The sequence below is a fragment of the Typopeltis vanoorti genome, chromosome 5 (assembly GCF_054136105.1).
Source record: "Typopeltis vanoorti isolate ZY-2024b chromosome 5, IOZ_Tvanoo_1.0, whole genome shotgun sequence".
In the NCBI taxonomy this organism is placed as follows: Eukaryota; Metazoa; Arthropoda; class Arachnida; order Uropygi; family Thelyphonidae; genus Typopeltis; species Typopeltis vanoorti.
Window position 1 is genome coordinate 14,804,062 of NC_143553.1, and position 24,200 is coordinate 14,828,261.

The 24,200-nt window shown below is 37.2% G+C and overlaps 1 protein-coding gene across 4 annotated transcripts in view; it reads right to left on the reverse strand.

Annotated features, from left to right (window-relative positions):
• LOC150106232 (voltage-dependent calcium channel subunit alpha-2/delta-3-like) overlaps positions 1 to 24,200 on the reverse strand; it is a 2,133,114-nt gene that overhangs the window by 1,354,449 nt on the left and 754,465 nt on the right. For all 4 annotated transcript variants that reach the window (XM_090393048.1, XM_090393049.1, XM_090393047.1 and 1 more), the window contains one exon: positions 11,536 to 11,585. In XM_090393048.1, the coding sequence (XP_090249174.1) occupies positions 11,536 to 11,585 (50 nt within the window). The remainder of the gene's footprint in view (positions 1 to 11,535; positions 11,586 to 24,200) is intronic.

Sequence of the window (24,200 nt, forward strand, 5' to 3'; positions counted from 1 at the left end):
TCAAATATAAATATACAAAATAGAAAGAGAACACTTGTCTAGCCATAAGCAGTACTCTTTTTCCAGTTTTAGCAGATCTTTATATGGAAACATTCAAAAACAAGGTCCTAGAAGAATACCATCATAAACAAAATCATGAAAAAGTTACATTGATGATATATGCTTAGTCATGAACCATAGATTGCCTTCGCTTCTGATTTTTCATGAATTGTCAACATCTTAACATAAAATTCACCTATGAATTAGAACCTAATGGTTCACTCCCATTTCTGGACCTTCTAAACTAAGAAAACAGGTAAATTAAAGGTCTCTATATTTCAAAAGCCTACACATACTGGCAGATATCTACATGCTTCTTCCCATCATTATAAACCTCAAAAATTGGATATTATTTCCATACTAGGAGCAAGAGCCTGCTGAATCATCACTGACAAAGATCACCTAGCAAAAGAACAACATGTAAGAAAAACTTTTCCACAAAATGTCTATAATGACCACATCATCTCCAAACCACTCAACCAACATGAGACCAGAGAAATTTCTAATGAAGAAGAAAACAGAGGATTCATCATTCCATGTAAAAAATACTTAAGCAATATAAAATCAAAGCCGTATTTAACCCCTTTATCAAGGTGAGATCACTACTCCAATCCACAAAATCTTGACATAGCCTACTTCAATATTATTATTATCAACACCTGACCACCATGGAGTCAGAGACTCATCGTGGGAGGTACTCACTATTAAATACAATGCTCATCCAACCGCGTCTTAAACTGATTCAATGTGTCCACATCTACAACACACTCAGGCAATGCATTCCACTCACCAACAATCCTCCATGCAAAGAACCTGATTCTAACTCCTTTGCTCACACCCTCCTTATACAGTTTCCAGCAATGGCCTCTTGTTCTACTATCCTCTCTAATTCTATGAAAAATCTCTTCCATGTCTACCTGATAACAACCACTGACCAGTTTATATGTCTCAATCATATCCCCCCTCTTCCTCCTATTCACGAGGCTCTGCAACTTACATTCTCTCAATCTGACCTCGTACTCTATATTCCAAAGACCACTGACTACCTTTGTGAATCTTCTCTGTACCTTTTCCAACATATCCTCATCACCATGAAAACCCGGCGACCAAATCTGTGCACAATAATCCATATGAGGCCTGATCAAGGCCTCATATGGATTATTGCGCACATAAAATAGAATCATAACCTCCCTATTTCTGCATGTTAGGGTTCTCTGCATCATTGCCATTATTCGATGTATTCGATGTGATGTCTTCACAACCTGTGCAATGTGGCCCCTGAATCTTAGGTCCTTGTCCACCATCACTCCTAGATCTCTCATCTCCTCTACTTCTGTTAAAGTTTCCCCACCAAGTGTATACTTTGCATTCCATCGTTGCTTACCAAATCTCAAAACCTTACACTTGGCAACAATGAGCTGACAGTTCCACTTACATGCCCATTCATGCAATCTATTCAAGTTCTTTTGTAAGGCATTAACATCGGCCTGACTGTGCATTACACTTCCCAGTTTTGCATCATCTGGTATAACTAGTGATATCCAGCTAATAACAGCTGGATATCACTAGTTAAACCCAACCCAGTATCATTAACATACAAATTGAACAACAATGGCCCCAAAACTGACCCCAGTGGCACACCACTGGTGACCTTTCTCTTTTGAGATACTGCACCCCCCATATAAACATATAAAATAACTTTCTGATAATTATCTGATAGCCAGTCACTGATCCAACACAGAAGTCGGTTATCCAATCAAATCTCTTTCAATTAATTTAAGAGCTTGTCAGGTGGCAGTCTATCAAAAGCCTTTGCAAAATCCAAGTACACCACTGTATATGCATCTCCTCTGTCCAAGGTATTTGTCACCTGGTTATTATTATTATTATTATTATTATGTGACACCTCCAGCGAGTCCAAAGACTCATCGAGGGCGAGCGTGTCAACAGAAACGAATTATTGAACCCTTTCCAACAACTAACCATGCTCAAACTTGCTTGACATTTTTTGCAAGCCATTAGTAGCAGAGGCTCTACCAACTGACCAACCTATGCTGGCTGTTCATTGCTCTCCCCAGTTTTGCATCATCTGTAAACAGCTGGATATCACAAGTTAAACATAACTCAACATCATTAACATACAAATTGAACAACAATGGCCCCAAAACTGACCCAAGTGGCACACCACTGGTGACCTTTCTCTTTCGAGATACTAAACCCCCATATACAACTTTCTGATACCTTATAGTACATAAGTAAGTTAGTGAAATATGATCTCCCCTTAACAAACTCATGCTGATAACCACAGAGAATACTGCTGTTATCAACCCATTTCTGTATCCTACTTCTCCCCTATCTCTCCAGGATCTTCACCACAACTGCAGATACACAGACTGGTCTATAATTTGAAGCTACAGCCTTATCACTGCCTTTATGCAGTGGAACCATTTTACCCTCCTTCCACTCCCTTGGACCTGTGCTGTTGCAAAACTCTTGTTAAAAACAGGAATGCCAATGCTATTGCAAGTTCCCTGGAACATTCTCTTAAGATGCATGGTGATATTTCATCAAATCCTATCACCTCAATTAACATCATTTATTTTCTCAAATACCTCCTCACTCACTCACTCACAATTAACTATCCTCTCCTATGTCCTCTACACTTAAGTTCCTCGTGATTCCACCCTGATCAGGATGAAACACACTTATAAATTGTTAAAAGTTTATTTTTCACTTGGTTAGAGTATAATAAAATTAGTTTAATCCTTTATCCAAGTGTGAGCAAACAAAGTTTGCTCCTGAAAGTATCTTCTGGACTGGGGTAAGGTGGTACAACACCAGGACAACTCGTTGCAAAGGTGGAGCAAGCTACCAACACTCGCTTGCTCCACCTTTGCAACGAGTTTCCCTGGTGTTGTACCACCTTACCCCAGTCCTGAAGATACTTTCAGGAGCAAACTTTGTTTGCTCACACTTGGATAAAGGATTAAACTAATTTTATTATACACTTATAAATTGATCATTGAATACCTCAACAATATCTTCTGCAGCAGTTACCATTCTAGCACTTTCATCCCTTATCTTCATCTTTCCATGATCATTCTTCCTTCTACTTGCCACATATCTAAAAAACTCCCTAGGGTTTTTCTTAGCCTGATTTGCCAATTTCTGCTCATACTCTACTTTTGTTTTCCTTACCAACTGAGTCACTCTCCTGGCTTGTTCTTTATATTCTTCATGTGACTGATTACTATTATTCATCTTGTACTTCCTCCAAAGGACTTTCTTTTTCCAGATTTCATGCTTAAGCTCCACATTCATCCATTTTACACTAACTTTATTCAGCCTTTTGGATACATTCGTACACTCATTCCATGTCATAGCTTGAAGTTGTCTCCTAAGCTTCTCATAATCACCAGCCTTATAATTCCACATATATCCTTTCCTTGCAAAAGCCTGCATATGACTAGCAACAACACAGGTGATTACTTCATAACTTTCACCAACTAGAGGAAAATGTGAAACCCCCTCTAACAATTACATCCTCTGATGAAATAATGAGATCTAGAACTCTTGATTCTCGCATGGCTTTCTTTACATGCTGCCTGAGATAGTTATCTCTCAAGAACTCGAGAAATTCACTTTACTTATTCCCAAATGCTTTCTCTTCATTCCAATCTATACTGTAATAATTAAAATCACCCATAATAATTACCCTTCCTTTGTTCACTAATTCAAGTTGTTTATACATTTCTTAATCACCACCTTCCATATTCGCAGACCTATAGCAACATCCAACTAAATATGTCTTCCTCTCAACCTCCACATTACACCACACTGCCTTATAACCATTGCCACTATTTCCCCCTTTCATGTCTATGTTATGTGGACTTAATTCCCCTGCTATCATCGGCAGCACTCCTCCTCCCTTCCTGCCTTTTCTATCCTCACAAAAAATACCATACCCTTCCATTTCTATTCCTGTTACGATATCATCTTCATTCAACCATGTTTCACTTATTCCAATGATTTGGAAGCGAATAAACTCAATCACTGAAACCATTTTATCTCCTTTATTTCTGGTATTTCTGGCATTTGTAAACAAACACAACAGTTCATTTTTAGGTCTATAGCCAGTCCTATCCAAGCCACATGTTGGTTGTGATTTCCCCACTACACCTACCAAATCACCTTTATCACCATTGACCATATATACCTCCTCAGTCTCCACTTCTCCACCCACATTGCAATATACTCCATCTTCATACACACATTTACTGCTACTTTCAACATTCAGTCTCTCTATGCCATGTCTCCCTGTCCACCCGAGCTCTCCCCCTGTTCCTCTTGTATTCCCATTCTCTTTTCCTCTTTCACACACCACTACTGTTTCCACTACCAAGCACTGCTCTCTCTTCAGTACCACTCTCCTGATTTTTCTTTTCTTCCTTCTGATCTCTGGCACGCATCACACACTGTACTTTCATCCAGAAACACTTTTTCCAGCACACTCACTCCAAAGCCATTTAAATGCAACCCATCACGCCTGTATAATTTCATTCTTCCCTCAAACACATGCCATACATCACCAACTCCACTCCCTTCTCCTCACACAGCTCTGCCAACATGCATTCATGATTTTGGCTATCCGTCGCAACTCATCATCATCATACCTGGGTAACACACTGACAACCTTTCCTACTGCACTGTTATCTTTCACTCTTCTGAATAGTCTCCTGATATTTGTCCTCACCTCCTCCTTATGTTCAGTTAGATCATTCATCCCTACAATCACAACTAATTCTCTCGCCTGTTTCTTCCTCATGTCCAACGCCTTAATTATTTTACTCATTATGGCCATGATGAGGATGACCTCGACATGCAGAAACAAAGAGGTTATGGTTTCCATGTATGTCTCTATCAGGCTACATATAGACTACTATATTGGTCACCTGGTTTTCAAGGAGATGAGGATAAATTAGAGAAGGTCCAGAAGAAGCTCAGTAAGTTAGTGTCAGCACTGTCTCCCATGTATATTACATGGGAGACAGTGCTGACATTACAATGTAATGTGGGATATGAAAACAGATTGAGGGAAAGCAATGTGAAGAGCCTTGTGAATGGGAGGAGGGCGGAGGGGAATATGAATGAGATGTATAAGTTAGTGAGATTAATGTGGTGTAGATTTTTCATACTGCAGCAGGAAACAAGAGTATAATAAGATGCCATCCTTGAATCTGTATAAGGAGGGTGTGAACAAGGAAGTAAGGAGCAGGTTCTTTGCATGAAGAGTGGTTGGTGAGTGAAATGGATTGCCTGAAAGAGTGGTGAGTGTAGAAATTGTTCTCACTGTATTTTCAGTTTGTGCTGAGGGAATGATCTTTTTTGCCTGAGTGTATGGATCTTCTACAATGAATATTTTGACTCCGTTAGGGTATACTACTACTAATAATATTAATACTAATTACGATATGAGGGTATTTAATAAGAATACTTCTCAAAACTGGGAAGTTTAAAAAGCAACCACTTTTATTTAGATTTTCACAGCATTGCTTATATAGTTTTTCTTAACAGAGAATGGCTTTAACGTAAGACTTTAGTCTTTACCAGGACCCTATATCTGGAAGAAATAGTATAATGAGTAAGATTAGTTTGTCTGAAATCCTGGAATTTTATAAAATCCTAATTTTCTACAAACTATAAATGCTGATCTTCCAGTCTGCTATAAGATGAAATACAATAAGAGCAACACAGCATGACAGACTTCTGTAATGCTAACCTTTGCACTACTGAAGAGGATGTACAGATTTCCAGTCATATAAAGCATTGATAATTTTTCTGTTAATGTTTCATGTAAAGAATGAATATTTTGCTCATAATAACACCAAGAGGAAAAAAAATACATTTATTAACTCATTAATATTTCATTGGTTTTCTACCCAGCATCATCACAGCACAATTATCACTGTGACATGCACACAGCACTAAACTAAGTAACTGTAGAACAATTTAAAGTCTTCCAGATCTTTGGTAAATTAATGCCATCCTACTTGTTGAGGTTGGGAAAGTGCTTCATAGCTAATGCTGATTCTAAGAATAGCCTCTCAGACCTATAAGGACGTCTATGTAATATAGATGTTTTTTTTTTCCATCTGAGCCTATGTAAAGGAGTATCCAGAGCATGGTCTGGCAATCCAGACTTGCCATAAAGATGACCTTTAAATGTCATTTTTATGTTCTTCAAGGTCAATAATAACTGATCTACCAGTCTGTCCTAAGTAGGCTAAACTGCAGGCACAAGGAACTTTATGTGGTCCAGGATGTTCAAGAGAATGTAGTCGATCTTCAGGAGAACATATGAAAGTAGCTAAATTAATTTTGTCATTATTCAACCCATAGAGAGCACTATGTAAGTACATTAGGTGTTAGTTACAATTTAAATTGTTTCTACAATTACTTAGTTTAGTACTGTGTGTCTGTCACAGTTATCATTATGCTGTGATGATGCTAGGTAGAAAAACCAGTGAAATATTAGTGAGTTTAATAAATGTAATTTTTTCTCCTCTTGCTGTTGTTTATACTGTTAAGCATTTTTATGAATATTTAATGACAGCTAAGCCTTTCTTTATGTATAATGGATATTCTATATGTATTCTCTCATGGAGATGAAGACCATAATGGAATTTGGTAAGAAAAGCGTACTCAATATATGCTGAAGTTTTTGCTATAAAACCTGCTTTAATGGAGTGTAATATATGCACACTGTGAAAAACAGGTATAGTGCTTTATGATTGAGAAGAGTGCTGATGATGCATTATATCAGTGAATTTTTCTGTAGAAAAAAAAGGTGCAAACTACCATCTGTCTGCTGTAGAGCTGCTAAACCTAGAAAAGAAAATTACCTAATCTTAATAATAATGAGGACTTAAAAATCCCAAGAATTTGGGCATACATTCAGCCCACTTAGTTTCCATTTATATGTATACTTATATAAGTAATTTTATTTTCTGTTTATTTATTTATCTATTATTTTCAGTATAAACATGTTATTCTCCAGCTTAATTTAACTTTGTAACCTAACAGATAATAATAATAACACTAGCGTGTAGTGAGGTTTTTTTTTTTTTTTTTTTTTTTTTTTTTTTTTTTTTTTTAGCACCAGAGGTCAGGCAAATAGTTTTAACAGTTGATCAGTAACTTTAGCATGCCATGTAGATTGTAGTGTAGCTTGTTTCTTTCTATATATACATTATGTTTATTTGTATATATACGTATACTCCAGAAGATGACCTTAATGTGAAGGTCGAAACATTGAGTGTATATTTCGGTTTATATTAAATAAAAGTTTTACTCAAACATGGTAGTTGTATCCATAAGTTTTATAATGCATTCTGATCACCATGTAAGCATGAAAGAAAGTTACCATTGGTTTCTGTTTATGGAGTAAACTTGAAAGCACACACTTTATGCTCCACAAAGCACTTTTACAACCATTACTTCAGCATAGTCTGCCAGAGAGCCATTATATATTATTACTATTATTATTATTATTATTCAGATCTACATGTTAAGTTCAGAGGGCTATGATTTAGCTGCAACTACTGTGCACAGATTTGGTCACCATGGTCAAGTGGGGATCAAATGGTGGAAGGGATTCATATGCTAAGCCGGTGACAAGTCCAAAATGTTTCCTATAAGGATAGATTAAAGGCATGTGGGTTGTAGAATTTAGTTGCCAGGTAGAAGAAAGGGGACATGATGGACACTTATACATTACTAAATGGATTCTATAAGACTGATGCAAAATAAATTTTTCAGTAGATTAATAGGTAGATTAAGTAGGGAGAACAAATGGTCAACCCTGCAATTCGTGTAAGAGTATGATTAGTAAAGGTATGAAGATTTAATTTTTTGATTTAGAGTGGTAAATGAGCAGAATGAATTGCTGGAAGTAGTTGTAAGTAAATGAGGTTAAAGGAGAAGTATGATGAACATTGTGTGAATAATGATTAGTGTGGTGTGATAAGTCTTCTGCCTCCATGGAGACAAGGCATTGGATATTGGTTATGGAATCATTTTATATAAATATACATAATTTTTTTCTGCATTTTATCATTTGTATTCATATTTCAATTATTTTTTATATAATATATATTTAATACAGATACGTTGCAACATATAATTTAATAATAACGATAGTAATAATAATTCAATATCAAAGTTTGTTAGTATACAGCATATTCACATATAAACTATTAAAACTAGGGATCCCAGATACATTGGAAAAAAATATGGGACACTTATGACTGAGGGCGAAAGTTTAGTATGCACATCCATCACATATGCCAGTCTTACAAAATGATTCTAACTTTCCAAGTGTGTGCATGGTAAGATTTACTATGCACACATAGTAATAGAATTGAAAAAACATACATTTTAACAGCAGTAATTAATACTTTGCAAGCACCAACCTGTTTCTCTCAGAGCAAGCTTCTAAAATTGCATTGGTCAAGCAGACTGTTCCATGCTATTTAAAGCTGAGCCAATATCACGCCACACACCAAAATGTCAATGCACATGCGCACTGTTCAACGAACTTATCATTGTTGCAGTGTTGCCATCACTCGCCTTGAGAAAATAACAATGCGTCTACAGTTCCCTGTAATGATGGAGAGCAATGTTTGTAATAGAATAGAAATTGTAACTTTTCGATTTTTTTATTCAGTCTTGAACTCTAAAATACAGGACAAAAAGCTGTCCTGAAGAGTTTTCTCAGGACAATGGAACTCTTTAGCCAAATATGGGATGATCTGGTATTTTATGGGATGTCTGGGATCTCTAATTAAAACATTATTGCTACATTTTTTATCACTAAAAATTCAGTATACAAATTACTGTGTGCATGAACTTTCATAAGTTTGTTTCTTTGTTTGATTGTCATTTCTGCTGTCTTCCTCGAAGCTTATCTGAGGAAGATAACAGATGGAGGTAGTTTCGTGGTTTTCTTTCAGCACCCATTGCAAGCCAGGTGTAGCTTTAGCTGTGTATATGTATGTGCTAGGAAACATACATATAGATGAATTTTTTCCCGTTTAACATGTAGCAGCGAGTACACACACCGGTGGATAATCGCTACATGCACTTGGTTTAACCTTTTTGAAAAGAGGACTTTGGATAGGTTGTGTATTGATGTTTGAGAGGAATTTGTTATTTTATTTTATTTATTTTATTTTTTGAGTAATGTCCCTCTAATTTTCTGTCTTGCCACAATATCTCTATGGCACCAGTTTCAGCTCTCTATAGGTCATAGGTTTCTCTTCTTGGATGGAAGTTTGTTGATCATGTCAGGTATATAGAAGCTTTGGGTTGGCTTTTCCATAGTGATTTCTGTTATCTGATAGGCAGTGAACTGATATGTTGTTCTGGTTACTCTGTAGGTTGGACTAAAGTAATGTTTGAGTATGGCTGTGTGGTGGTATAAGTGTTTTACCTTAAACATTTTGTGTTCTGTCATTGCTGCCTGCATGAGTGTGGGCTCTTCTCTTTATTCCCAAAATATCAGTTTTACCATTGTCATATTTTAAGTTTGTGGGTCCGTGCAGTGTGTATGATGTAATTGCATATCTTTAAACATTTTCACATAATGCTTTATAGCTTAGCATTTTTATGTGTCAGAGCAATATCTTTTAATCAATATAGTTTGCTTGCTATTGTCCTTGTTTTTGTGTGGATAATAATAAAAAAAAAAAAAATCAGCTAAACGCCTTTTTGTTCCTGTATAGGGAGTAAGAGAGGCCGTTTTAGTTCTATCTAGCTTTTTTTTTGGAGACCGAGTGGATTGGTAGCCAATCAGAGATAGCTGGCCCAAGGCTATTACTAATTAATCAGTATGCAGTGAAGAAGGCAGCTAGCAAGTGCCACCATCTCATGGTCCCCAACCCTAACACAATATTTTTAATGTCTGAAAATAGTGTGGGTTCGACGGCCGATTTTCTTGAGTTTACGTGACGAAAAACCCAAGTTTTTGGGAGAAAAAACCCGTTTGCCTGTGCCCAGTAGTGTAGCTAGAGCTTTTGCCACCTGGGGCAATCCCTGAATTTGCCACCCCTCTCAATACGCACCAAAAATACTACAAAAAGTCAAAACGATGTATAGGGAAATAAATTAAAACGCTATGTTTGTTTTTGAAGTAAACTTTAATTTCAACATTCTAAAATGTTATATTTCTTGCTTTTCTGTTAGCAAAATCATCGATGACATTGGTGAAGTCTATTTCATAATATTGTATGTAATTCTTAATCAGTTTTATTTAGAAAAACTTCTCTCACAACTAGCAACACTTACAGCAATCCTGAGGAAAATTTGTAGTAGTATTACAATATTTGGAACTGAGTTCTCGAGACTGTATTTTAGATTTAACTGTAAAAGTTCAAAAAGGTTCAAAGTGCTGCCCGGGGTGGACTGCCCCCTCCACACGCCTCTAGCTACGCCACTGCCTGTGCCAGAGATTGACTAACTCGAGTGTGTGTGGATAATTGGTGTGGATATTCTAACTCTGATCATCATTGAAGAGAAGTCTGAAATAATGTGCTGTTTTCACCTGTGTAATGGTTGTGGTTTTAGGATCAATATATTGTGTTTAGGAGGATGGGTGTCAGATAGTGAGATATTTAGTTTTTATGAGTTGGGTCTAGGATATTTGAATGTCATTAGCTTTGTTTTTTCGGTGTTTATATATATGTTGTTTTCAGTTAGCCAGTTGTGGATCAGATTGATGTCATGTTGCTCTGTTTGTATTGTTGTGAATGGACACTATGGCCATGTCATCTGTGTATTGGAAGATATTACTAATTTTAGGGGAAGTTGGCTAATGTCATGTGTGTATATATGTTAAACAGAATGGGAGAAAGAACAGTTCCTTGTGGAACTCCACAGGATACTGGTAGCTCTTCGCTATGTGCTGATCCTAAATGTGTGATGTGCTTTCTGTTTTCCATGTATACTTTTGAACCATAGGAGTAGTACAATTCTGATATATGGTAGTTTGTGCAACAAGGTTTTCTGCGTTAGTGTTTGACACACTAAAACAGAAAACTCTGTGTTAGTGTCAATTGTTTGTGTCAATAAAAACAACTATTACTATTTTATTTTTATCTAAAGCAGTGTTTATTAGGTCTGTGAAATCTACCAGGAGTGTTGCTGTTCCTTTATTTTTTCGAAGACCATATTGTGTTTTAGGATGATTCGGAATTTTTCAATGTATGTGGAGAGTTTGCAATACACAATGCATACAATAATAAATTCATATCTGTTTTGTTAATGCTTAGTGTTATGAGTCAATACCATAATAAGTTAACATGAACAATACAGCACAAAAATGGTGATTTAGGCACCTGTAAAAATTTTGGTGGATTTCTATGTTTGGAAACTCTGATGTAGTACATAATTACATAAAAACTACATACTATGGTTCAAATCAGATATATAAAACCTTACCAAAACTTCTTCATGCACTTGAGATAAAGTGGCAACATGAGTGAAATATCCTAGAATTGGGAGGAAAAATTAGAATCTTTGCTGAGCAGATTTTTGCTTAAATACAATAACATTTACAAATGATACACTTAGACACTTCAATTTAATTTTGATTAAATAAGAAATAAACAGCAATATACTTACACATGCACAACCGAATGATTTATGCAAGATAAATTAGCATTCCTCTAAATCAATGTTTCCAGATGTGTTCTTCCATTCTACACACTGCATACCATGACACCCTCTGCCTGATCTCAAGAGTGGGTCATGGGAAAAAAAAAAAAAAAAAAAAAAAAAAACTACTTCTCATTTTCTTGTACACAAATATTTAAACAGCTTTTGGCAATGGCCATTTGTTTTCATACAAACTATTTCCATTACATCTATTTGATAAGTTCTTCTCATTTGTTAAGTCTCAATTATCATCATCAATCCTTTTTCTATTACTAGTATGTGAAAAGCTCTGCAAGTCATATTCCATCAATCTCATCATCATAGTCAACATGATGCATTCCATAATCATGATGCACTCCAACTATAGGTGTTGGAGAGTGGCACTAGTGAATGTTGTAAGCGTGTTGAGTTATGTAGAAAACGTGTTTTTAAATTAAAGTATAGTGCGACTTTTTGTCTCGAATTGTGCTGGCGTTGTGCTTGGTGGGATACAAGTGTACTTCATTGGTGTTATTGTTTGAAATTCTGTCATATATATTGTGTTTTCGCTGCTGTTTGTTACACTACTTTAGAGTCTAAAGATGGCGTCCAACAAAGGACACACGTCAGTCACTCAGAGGGCTTCAATAAGAAAGTCTGCCTCTGCGTTAGATTTTTTACAATGGATGCAATGTGGAAACTGCTATACGTGTGCGCCGAAGAATGTGAAGGATCTGTGGAATGTCTGGCTAAATGAGAAAAATGAAAACATCGACGTATGTGAGAAGTGTCAGGATAGGTTGGAGCAGTTAGGAATGGAAGCAGATGTTGGAACGTAGCAGAAGAACTTCGGCAGGAGTTCGTGAAAATGAAAAGTGACCTTCATCTTCTGCAAGAGGCATTGGAAGTGCTCAGTAAGAAGGTTCTGCAAATTAAAACTGAGTTAAATGTGTTGAATGGAGAAATTAGGACCATGGAAATTAATTTATCTGAAGTAACTAGAACAGGATTAAGTATGGGAGAGTCTTTGGTGATTGATGAAATAATAAATAGCAGGGAGTGATTGGAAGTCGACAGCATGAAAGCACAAGAGGTCAAGAAGAAACTGGATGTCGTGAGAGTGAGGGAGTAAGATAAAGAGCGTTGAGTAATGAAACTGGGAGAGTCATGCTGAACAGCATAGAAAATGACACTTCTGAGAAGTGCTTGGTTGGTGGAACAATAGAGAGAGTGGCTTTAGCAATAAAGAGAGGGCATGATGCAGAAAAGATGATAGAGTAGAAAAAGATTTAACAAACATTGTTAGATATCGTGAAGAAGAAAAGTGTCAATGGGAGGATAGTGTATGTGCTGCCTCATTTTGACAAATATGAGTTAAGTAGATGAGCGAAGATAATGAATGATATTATTATTATTATTATTAGCCCAAGACCTCATGGAGTCAAAGATTCATCTGGAAGGTCCTTTTATCACACACACACACACACACACACACAGCTCACCATACCATGTCTTAAACACACTCAAACTCCTAGCGGACACCACTCTCTCAGGCAAGGCATTCCAATCATTTACAATTCTGAACGAAAATAACCTGCTTCTCACTCCCCTACTCACACCCTCTTTATACAGTTTCCAGGTATGACCTCTGCTTCTTCCCCGATCTCAGACTATTTTCTGTAGAACTTCTCCAGCATTGATCCTATAACAACCCCTTACTAACTTATAGATCTCTATCATATAGTGGTGATGGTGGACAGTAGATGGCATTGGTGTAGATGAGGCGGCTTGTGGATGAGGTTGAGTGGTGGAGACAGAGAGTTGTAAAGTAGGTGCCGACACTCGATGAGTCTTAGGACTCCCTGGAGGTGTCAAATAATAATAATCATATCTCCCCTCTTCCTCCTGTCCACCAGACTCTGCAAATTACATCTTCTCAATCTTACCTCATACTCAACATTCCAGAGGTTAGAAACTACTTTAGTCGGTCGTCTCTGGATCCTCTCCAACATCTATTCAACCTTCTGAAAACCATGTGACCAAATCTGGGCACAATAGTCCATGCGTGGCCTAATCAAAGTGTTATATAATGGAACAAGAATCTTCTTACATCTACAAGTCAGTGTCCTCTGCATCATTCCCAGAAGCCTTTGTGTTGTCTTCACAATTTTGGCAAAGTGTCCCCTAAATTTCAGATCCTTATCCACTATCACCCCCCCCCCAAATCTTTTATTTCTCCACACCAGGCAATATATTATATCCTCACCAAGCATAAATTCTGAATCCCATTTTTTGATTTCCAAATTTTAAAACCTTACATTTTGCAACATTCAACTTGTTCCCAATTTCCATGCCCAATCACTCAATTTAATCAAGTCTTCTTGTAAGGCCACATCAACTTCACTACTCTTCATGGTTCGTCCCAACCTTACATCATCTGCAAACAACTGAATATCTCCATCCAAATCATCACCAATATCATTAATATAGAAGTTAAAAAAGCAATGGCCTTAAAACAGACCTCTGAGGCACACCACTAGTAACTTTCCTTTTCGTGGATATCACTCCTCCATACACAACTTGTTGATACCTATCAGATAGTCAGTCTCCAATCCAATGCACCAATCTAATATCCAACTCCATCCCCCCCAGTTTGACTGTTAACTTATCATGAGGTAATCTATCAAAAGCCTTTGCGAAATCCAAGTATATTACCATGTATCCTTCTCCTCTGTCCAAGGAAGCAGTTACTTTATTGTAATAAGTAAGTAGATTACTGAAACATGACCTCCCTTTACAAATCCATGATGTCCATCAAAGATAATATCATTGTTGTCAATCCAATTCTGGATCCTAGTTCTCACAAGCTTCTCCTACTACTTAACAACAACATGTGATATACAAATAGGCCTATAGGTTGATGCTTGAGTTCGATCACCTTCTTTATGAAGTGGCACAATCTTGCCCTCCTTCCAATCCTTAGCAACTTGACCGAGTGCAAGATTCGCATTAAAAAATATGTCAAGGCAGGTGTCAAATCCCTGGCATATTCTTTCAGAATATATGGTGATATATTATCAAGTCCCACAGCCTTATTAACATATAGTTTGCAAGAATTAACATCTACTTTGCATATGATTGCAAGAATGTGCAAAAAAAGAGGTCTGGCATTTGTTGATGTCTGGAGTGTGTTTGAAGACAAAAGACAGCTGTATGCAAGAGATGGGTTGCATCTGAAAATGGAAGGTCATAAGCGATTGAAGAAGTTACTGTTTTTTGAACAAGTTGAAGCAATTGGGCAGGGAAACTAAAATTGAAAATGTTGAGTGTAATAGGGAGAAACTTAAGAAGTGATTGTATATTTGTTGATCCCTATTCGCAGAATAAATTGCAGAATAGGTGGATAAAAATCAGAATGGGACTACTGAAATTAGTGACATGTATATCAGTTCTAAAATTGGTACAAGAACTAAAGGGAATCTGCAAATTCTGTATACTAATGCAAGAAGCATTCAAAATAAGGGGGAAGAATTTTTGGCATTAGTCAGTGCAATCTCACCAAAAGTTGTAGGCATTAGTGAAACTTGGCTGTCAGCAGAAGATGTGGTCATCGAAATTGAATGTGATTGGTACAGTATTATCAGGGAGGATAGAAAAGATACTGCAACTAGTTGATGAGTTGCAGCCAAAGGAAGTAGTATATCAAGATGATAGACATGTGAATGATAGTTCATTTGAGGCTGTCTGGTGTGAAATAGTGACCAACACAACCAAATAAACAATTATTTACTGCTATAGGCCAGGGGGTGATAACTGAATTCATGCATCAGCAAATTATTGCCATTAGTGCAGGGTTAGTGATTATTATGGGGGCTTTTAATTATGGTGATATCAATTGGAAGGAGGGAATATCATGTGGCAAAAAGGAAATAGAATTCATACATTGGGGAAATAGGGGCACAGACGGTGGGGACCAAGAGTTGTTGAGACAGTTGAGCATGGCAAGTGCAAGACGAATGATTGTAACGGGAGATTTTAACTACAGCAGTATAAATTGGGGAGAGGAAGATGCACACAGCAATAAGGGAATGGAATTTCTAGAATTCTTGAGGGACAAATGTCTTGGGCAACATGTAACAGAGGGAACAAGAGGTTCAAGAGTTTTGGATTTGGTTATAGCATCAGAAGAGATGATAATAACTGAGATGACATCTCTCACACCAGTTGGAGAGAGTGACCATATGGTTTTGACTTGGAAAATTAATAGACATGCAGGAGTATCAAAAGAGATGGGAACATATGTGGAATTATAAAGCAGGTAATTATAATAGTCTTAGACGTCAACTTGGGGAAGTTTCGTGGAAGGAGGAATTGAAAAGCCAGGATATCATTAGTGCTTGGGAAATTGTGAAGGAAGATTTGTTAGCAGCAATGGTTAGCTGTATTCCATGAGTGAAGAAGAGGACACAATTTGGAATAAAGTGGATAACAAACAATACTAAACAGGAACTACATGCGAAAAAGAGGCTATGGAAGAGATATAAGGAGACAGCTGAAGAGAAGATGAATGAAGAACATAAGTCACGAGCTAGGAGAGTGATAGTATGGTAAGGAAGGTGAAACTGGAATAATTGAAAAGATTGGCCCTTAGATCCAAGGAAAATCCTAGCGAATTTTTTAGATTTGTGGCCAGTAGGAGAAGAAATGACTGTGGAAGAATGATATTGTGGGATAAAAATGGGAATAGAGTGACTGATGCAGAGGACATAGTGGAATTGTTTAAAGAACACTTTATTGGAGTATTTCATCCTGGAGGAGTCAGTTTTAATGCTAGAGGGATAGGGCAGGTTCGAGGTTAAGAGGTGCAGGAGGAGAGTGTTGCAAATACTGAGTACTCTGGATGTCAATAAAGCTGTGGGAATGGATGATAATTCACAAAGAGTTTTGAGAGAAAGTGCGAGGGAACTGACAGTGCTTTTGACCTGGCTTTTCAATGAAAGTGTGGCAGCCAGAAAGGTTCCTATGAAACGGAAGGAAGGTAAGATAATGCCTTTACATAAGGGCGGTAGCAGACTGGAAGTGTCTAATTATAGGCCAGTTTGTGTGTCATGAGTAGATAGTAAGATCTTGGAGAAACTAGTGAGAGACCGTATACAGCACTGGGTAGATGACAGTAATGTTATCCATTAGAGTCAACATGGATATGTGAAGGGTTGCTCTTGTTTTAGCAATATGCCAGCCTTTTATAATAAAGTTACAAGAGCATTAGAGTCTAGGAAAAAGGCATATACCGTTATTTTCCTAGACTTAGTGAAGGCATTTGACAAGGTGCCATTTATGATAAGCTGATATTCAAGTTGCAGAACATGGATCTGGATGTCAGATTGGTCAACTGGATTCAGGATTGACTGTCTGATAGATATCAGAGAGTTGTGTATGGTGGAGCTATATCTAAGAGGCACAAGGTTACAAGTGGGGTTTCACAGGGGTTCAGTAATCGGACCTATATTGTTTAACCTTTATATCAATGACATTGTCCGTGGAATGCAAGGGGATATTCAGTTGTTTGCAGATAATGCAAAGCTTAGAAGGGTTATTAGTAATAGTGCAGATGTGGTAGCCCTGCAAGAGGATTTGAATAAGCTAGATAGATGGGCAAATGAATTGAGGTGTCAATTTAATGCAGCAAAATGTAAAGTCTCGAGATTTGGGACACATCGATGGGACGCTGCATACTCTATGGGAGGAGTTAAACTGGAGGAAGTAAGAGAGAATACAAGAGATCTGGGTTTGATGATTGATAGAAACCTGAAATTTAGGGGTCATATTGCAAAGGTAGTAAAGGTAATGCAGAGGATTGCTGCAATAATGAGAAGGACACTGAACTGCAGAGATAAAATGATTATCATTCTGCTGTATAAGACTCTGATCAGACCACACTTAGACTATTGTTCTCAGATCTGGTCCCCAGGATTTGAAGGGGATAAATTAATTGTGGAAAGGGTACAAAGGCGGATAACAAAGATGGTGTCGGCACTGTACAATGTTAGTTATGAGGATCGGCTGAGGGAGTGTGGATTGCAGAGTTTGGTGGAGAGAAGAAGAAGGGGTGGTATGATTGAGACTTTTAAACTGTTGAGAGATGGTTACAGGGTAAACACTGGGGAGTTCTTTCACTTGGTTGAACAGCGGGAAGGAGTCATGACAAGGGGTCATCCCTGGAACTTACGAAAGGAAACTGTGAGAAAGAGGGTGAGGAGTGGTTTCTTTGCCTGAAGGGTGGTTGAACCACTTGCCTGATAGAGTGGTGAGAGTAAGAACTGTCAATGAGTTTAAGGAGTGGTATGATAGACTGTGTATTTCCAAGGAGGGACCTCCCTCGATGAGTCTTCATAGACTTGTGTTTCTTAGAAAGGACCTCCCACGATGAGTCTTTTGACTCCATGGAGGCCTGAATAATAATAATAATCTTCTATGAGATAATTACTTGAAACAGCACATAACTGAATTGACACATGGTGTGAGAGTGTTGGACCTGGTCATTGGTTCAGAGGATATATGCATAAGTAAGGTGTCCTCGTTACCTCCAATTGGTGAGAGCGATAATATGGTACTGACTTGGGAAGTTGTAAAATTTCTGGATTTCTCTCTTAAGAAGGGGTATATATGGAACTATAGGTTAGGTAATTATAACAAGCTTCGGAGTGAGCTTTAAGCCGTCCCATAGCAGAACATATTGCATGGGAAGGATGTGAGAAGTGCATGGGATAAAATCAGCAGGTATCTGAGGAAGGCATTATCAGATCGTGTCCCCATGGTTAGGAAGGCAAACATGATGGGTGTTAGATGGATGAGTAGTAGCATCAAGCCTGATCTGCAAAAAAAGAAAACGTTATGGAGAATTTACAAAGAGAATGGCGATCAGTACACCGATGAGCAGTACAAGGCTCAAGCTTGGAAGGTTACCAGCATAGAAAGAAAAGATAAATCAGATTATGAGAAGACCCAAGGAGATCAAGGGTAATCTGAAAGAGTTCTTGCGGTATGTGGCAAGAAGGGGTGACCGGTAAAATTTTAAGTGGGGGTGCTGCCTATACAAAATTTTTAAAAAAATTTTTTTCTTTTTCTAATCAGTAAGCAATTTATTAATAAATAAATCTACAGATTTATTTATTAATAAATTGGTTATGAAACAGGAGAAAAAGATATCCTTAAAGTATGGAGTAATTACTTCTATGGAGTAATTAATTGCAGTATGGAGTAATTAATTGCTAAATGAAACTAGCAGTAATGGCACAGTGGTGAAAAAATACTCAAGAGGCATACAGTCAGGAATACATATCCATACTTGAAGTAGAAAAAAACATCAAAGGCTTGAAATGTGGAAAGATAGCAGGAGCAGATGATATTCGACCAGAAATACTGAAGTATGGTGGTATAAACGTCTCTTACAGTGGCTGCACTGCATAGTTCAGAAGACCTGGACAGAGGGACGAATTCATGATGATTGGAGTATAGCTCTAATAGTAACCATATATAAAAAGGGAAATAAAACTGAATGTGAGAATTACAGAGGTATTTCCCTACTGAGTGTTCCTGGCAAAATCTATGAAAGTATACTTGAGAAATGGTTGAGAAGAATTGTGGAAGGAAAGCTTGGTGAAGAACAAGCTGGATTCAGGCCAAATCGAGGCTGTCAGGATCAGATCTTCACTTTAGGACAAATAGTTGAGAAAGCATGGGAATATAACAAAGATCTGTATTAAAGTTTTGTCGATCTCGAAAAGCCACATGACAAGGTGTGAAGAGAGAAGCTATTCAATAAGCTACAGTTATATGGTATCAAATGGGGCATTATATCAAGCAATACTTAGTCTTTATTTGAGTTGCTAGTCAGCAGTTAGAATTGAAGGAAGTAGATGAAGATGGTTTAATGATAAATTTGGTGTGAGACAAGGATGTACATTATCCCCTCTGTTATTCATTATCTATATGGATCACATTATGAAGGAAAGTGTTATTAAACATGATATCAGAATTGGAGATGTTAATGTCAGCTTTTTGCTTCATGCAGATGATGTTATACTGCTAAATAAATCCACTATAAATTTGCAAGATTCCCTTACTAAATTGAATAACTGTTGTAATAGATATGGCATGAAGGTCAGCAATAAAAAGACAAAGGCAATGAAAATAAGTAGAATCGTTGAAAGTGTCAACCGTGTTGTGAACGGAGAACTTATAGAACAAGTAAAACATTTCAGCTACTTAGGCACGATTTTTAGTGAAGATGGTAAATTATATGTGGAAATAGACAACAAAATCAACAAACCTGGTATGGTAGGAAGTCAATTGAATAAATTCATATGGAATATGAGAGAAATTAGCCAAAACACTAAATTAGATGTATACAAGACAGTATTCAAACCAGTTTTAACTTATGGATCTGAGAGCTAGTGCAGAAGTAAAACACTTGACCAAAGACTAGAGACCACAGATATGAGAGTCCTGTTCAATGGCAATATCATATTAAAAACGAGGATATTAGGAAAGAACTTGACATTGTCAGCATCCAGGAATGCGTTAGCAGAGCTAATCTCAGATGGTATGGTCACTTAAACAGAATGGGCAAGGAAAGATTAGCAAAACAAGTGTTCTCCACCAGGTTGGCAGGAAAATGACCCAGAGGAAGATCAAGATATAGGTGGATTTGATACAGTACAAAATGCCTTAGATGATAGAAATATAAGATCTGATAATAAGTAAAATAATATTTGATTTACAGATCAAGTATTGATAAAATTTATTAACTCTACCAACTAGTTTCGCCACACTTTAACTGTTGGCATCTTCAGGTCACTGACGTATAGGCTTGAAACAATCTCACAATTATGAGTAACTGTAAAACTGACAAGAATAATTACAAATAAAATAGCATCGAACGTGAGTGAAACAAGTATCACGTGTATAAGGTTAGCTAGTTGTGGCTAAGGAACTTCCTGTAGTTTGTGTTAAGTTCATTTCTTGTATTTTTAGAGATCTAATTAGGGTTTTTCATATCTCTGGGAGTATAAAACCTTGATTTCTGTTAAGGTTAACAGTAGAACGAGCGACTGTTGCTGCTTCTTTGAAAATTCTTGAATAGTAGTTTACCTTTTTGTTAGAGGAACAGCTTTTGTTCCACTCGATGACATGGTCAGTTGTAGAGAAATGAGACCATAGGCCAGAAATGTCCTGTCTGTTATTTTTTACGTAGCCAATGTGCTCCTTTTGCCAGATTTCGAGGCTTCTTGAAGTCTGTCTGATGTAACCTGAGCCACATGAGTATGGAATATATTATAAACTCCAGCATATTTAAAGAAAGGATGGTTATCTTTTGGAGATCTTAGTAGTTTACGAATAGTTTCTATTGGTTGGAATGTTACTCTTATTTTGTGTGGTTTGAGGAGGCTGGCGAGTTTGCTGGAGATGCCACTTACATACAGAATTGCAATAGTTTTTATATATTGAATATCTTCTTGTTCTCTTTGTGGTGGTTCAGAGAAAAGGATTTTATTGACTAGTCTTCTTGGATAACCGTTTGAGTACAGATTGTTAGAAATTAATGTTAACTCATCTTGAAGGGTCTTGTTGTCTGTTGTGATGCTAACAGCTATTTTCTTTAGCAAGTGCAAAATGCTAAGTTTATGTGAGATATGGTGAGAGGAGCTGAAATGTAGGTAGTGTCCTGTATTGGTCGATTTCGTATAAACCGATTGATTTATGCTGCCATCAATTTGTTTTTTGATTAAGATGTCTAAAAACGGTAGTTGTTTGTCTCTTTCAATTTCCAGAGTAAATTTAATCAAATGATGGAAGGAGTTAAACTTTTTGAGAAAGTCATATAGGTCATCTATCTTTGTTGTTGTTCCAAATGATGAAAATATTGTCCACATATCTGGACCAAATTTTAGGTTTGGGAATAATTCAGGACAGGATTTTGTTTTCGAGGTCTTCCATAAAGAGGTTGGTATATAAAGGTGAAAGTGGGCTCCCCATCGCCAAGCCTGTTAATTGTTGGTAGAGCTTATTTTTCCATGAAAAGTAGTTAGAATTTAGGCAGTGAGCAAACAATGAGGTTATGTCTTGTGGGAACAAGGTACTTAAGTTGTCGATGACCTCCACTACAATAATGTTTGTAAAGAGTGAGGTGACATGTAGGCTAGCTAGAAGGTCATTATTCGATATGTTGATGTTTATTAGCTTTTCCATGAAATGTCCCGAGTTCTTGATGTAACTCTCTGAGTTGTGGATGTGTTTTTTTAAGAGTTTTGACAGATTTTTGGACAATAAGTAGGTAGGAGAGTTGATTGCATGAATGATGGGGCATAAAGGAATATCATCTTTGTGCACTTTTGAGACGCCATAGAATCTCGGAGTTAAAGGATGCATGGATTATAGTTCTTTAATCAGATCTGTTGGCCAGTTTGATAAATTGCGTAGTAATTCATTGGTATCATGGTTGTTTTTTAATGTCGGATCTTTCGTTAAATTCGGTAAATGGATAAATCTGATAGTAGATGGTTAACTTTGTCTTCATAGTCCTACGAGTTCAATATTACAGTACTGTTTCCTTTATCTGCTTTAAGTATTATGATGTCTTTGTTGTTTTTTAATTCACGAATAGTTTTTCTATATAGTGAGGAGAAGTTTTGTTTTATGGAATAGGAAGAGGAAAGTATTATGCAACTTTTTAGTCTTAGATCATTTGCTGTGTGAGGCGGTAATAATTGAGATTCCTTTGTACAGACTACAGATGAAATCCACTTTAGGTATGTGTTGAGCAGCTATTGCATAGTTGAAACCTTTCTTGAGAATATCGATTTCAGGTTTCTTTAAGATGTGGTTTGAGAAATTAAGAATAACTTGGTTGTTCAGTAGAGAAGATTTAGATTTATTGTGGGTTGTAAAAAGGTAGTTGAATTTCTTAATCTGGGTCTGTATGCTTTTATTGAAAACTTTGGCATAACTGGTATTAATCATTCTATCTAAGACTTGCCAAATTTCCTCATCTAAAGAGGTAGAGAGATCCATGTACAGTTCATAATATTGTGAGTCAATTTGACTAAGCAAGAATCTTGTGTGATGTAACCTTTCACGAACGCGTAACATCGATGTCTTGAAATAAATATTTTTAGCTCGTCTAGAATTGAAAAGAGGTTTAAGAAGTAAAATCATAGGAATTATACAGTTATATGGAGAGCGTATGAGTTCCTTCCTGAGAAAATAAAGTCTGTCAAGACTCATTGAGGGGAGGTATCCCCCTAAGAAACACAAAGTCTATCATACCACTCTTTAAACTCATTGACCGTTCTCGCTCCCACCATTCCATCAGGCAATGCATTCCATGGTTCAACCACCCTCCATGCAAAGAAACCACTTCTTACCCTCATGCTCACAGTTTCCTTTCATAACTTCCAGGGATGGCCTCTTGTCATTACTCATGCTGTTCAACCAAGCGAAAGAACTCCCCAGTGTTAACCCAGTAACCACCTCTCAACAGTTTAAAATTCTCAATCATATCACCTCTCCTTCTTCTATCGACCAAACTCTGCAGTCCACATTCCCTCAGCCGTCCTCATAATCAAAATTGTACAGTCCAGAAACCATCTTTTTCATCCGTCTTTGTACCCTTTCCACAGTTAATTTATCTCCTTCAAATCCTGGGGACCAAATCTGAGAACAATAGGCCAAGTGTGGTCTGATCAGGGTCTTATACAAAGGAATGATAACTGTTTTATCTGTGCAGGTCAGCATCCTTCTCATAATTGCAGCAATCCACTGTGTTACCTTCACCACCTTTGCAATATGTCCCCTAAATTTCAGGTTTCTATCAATCATCAACCCCAGATCTCTTCTCTCGCATACTTCCTCCAGTATAATTCCTCCCATAGAGTATGAAGCAACCAATCGATGTTTCCCAAACCTCAAGACCTTACATTTTGTTGCATTAAACCGACATACCCATTCATTTGCCCATGTATCTAGCTTATTCAAATCCTGTTCCAGGGCTACCACATCTGCACTATTACTAATAATCCTTCCCAGTTTTGCATCATCTGCAAACAACTGAATATCCCCCTTGCAATCCACTAGCAATGTCATTGATATAAAGGTTCAACAATATAGGTCCCAGTACTGAGCCCTGTGGAACCCCATTTGTAACCTTCTGTCTCTTTGATATTGCTCCACCATACACAACTCTCTGATACCTATCAGACAGCCAGTCCTGAATCCAGTTGAGTAACCTGACATCCAGACCCATGTGCTGCATATCAGCTTATCATGTGGCACTATGTGAAATGCCTTCGCTAAGTCTAAGAAAATTGCAGTATATGCCTTTCCCTCATCTAATGTTCTTGTAACTTTATTATAAAATGCTAGCATATTGCTAAAATAAGAGCACCCCTTCACAAATCCATGTTGACTCT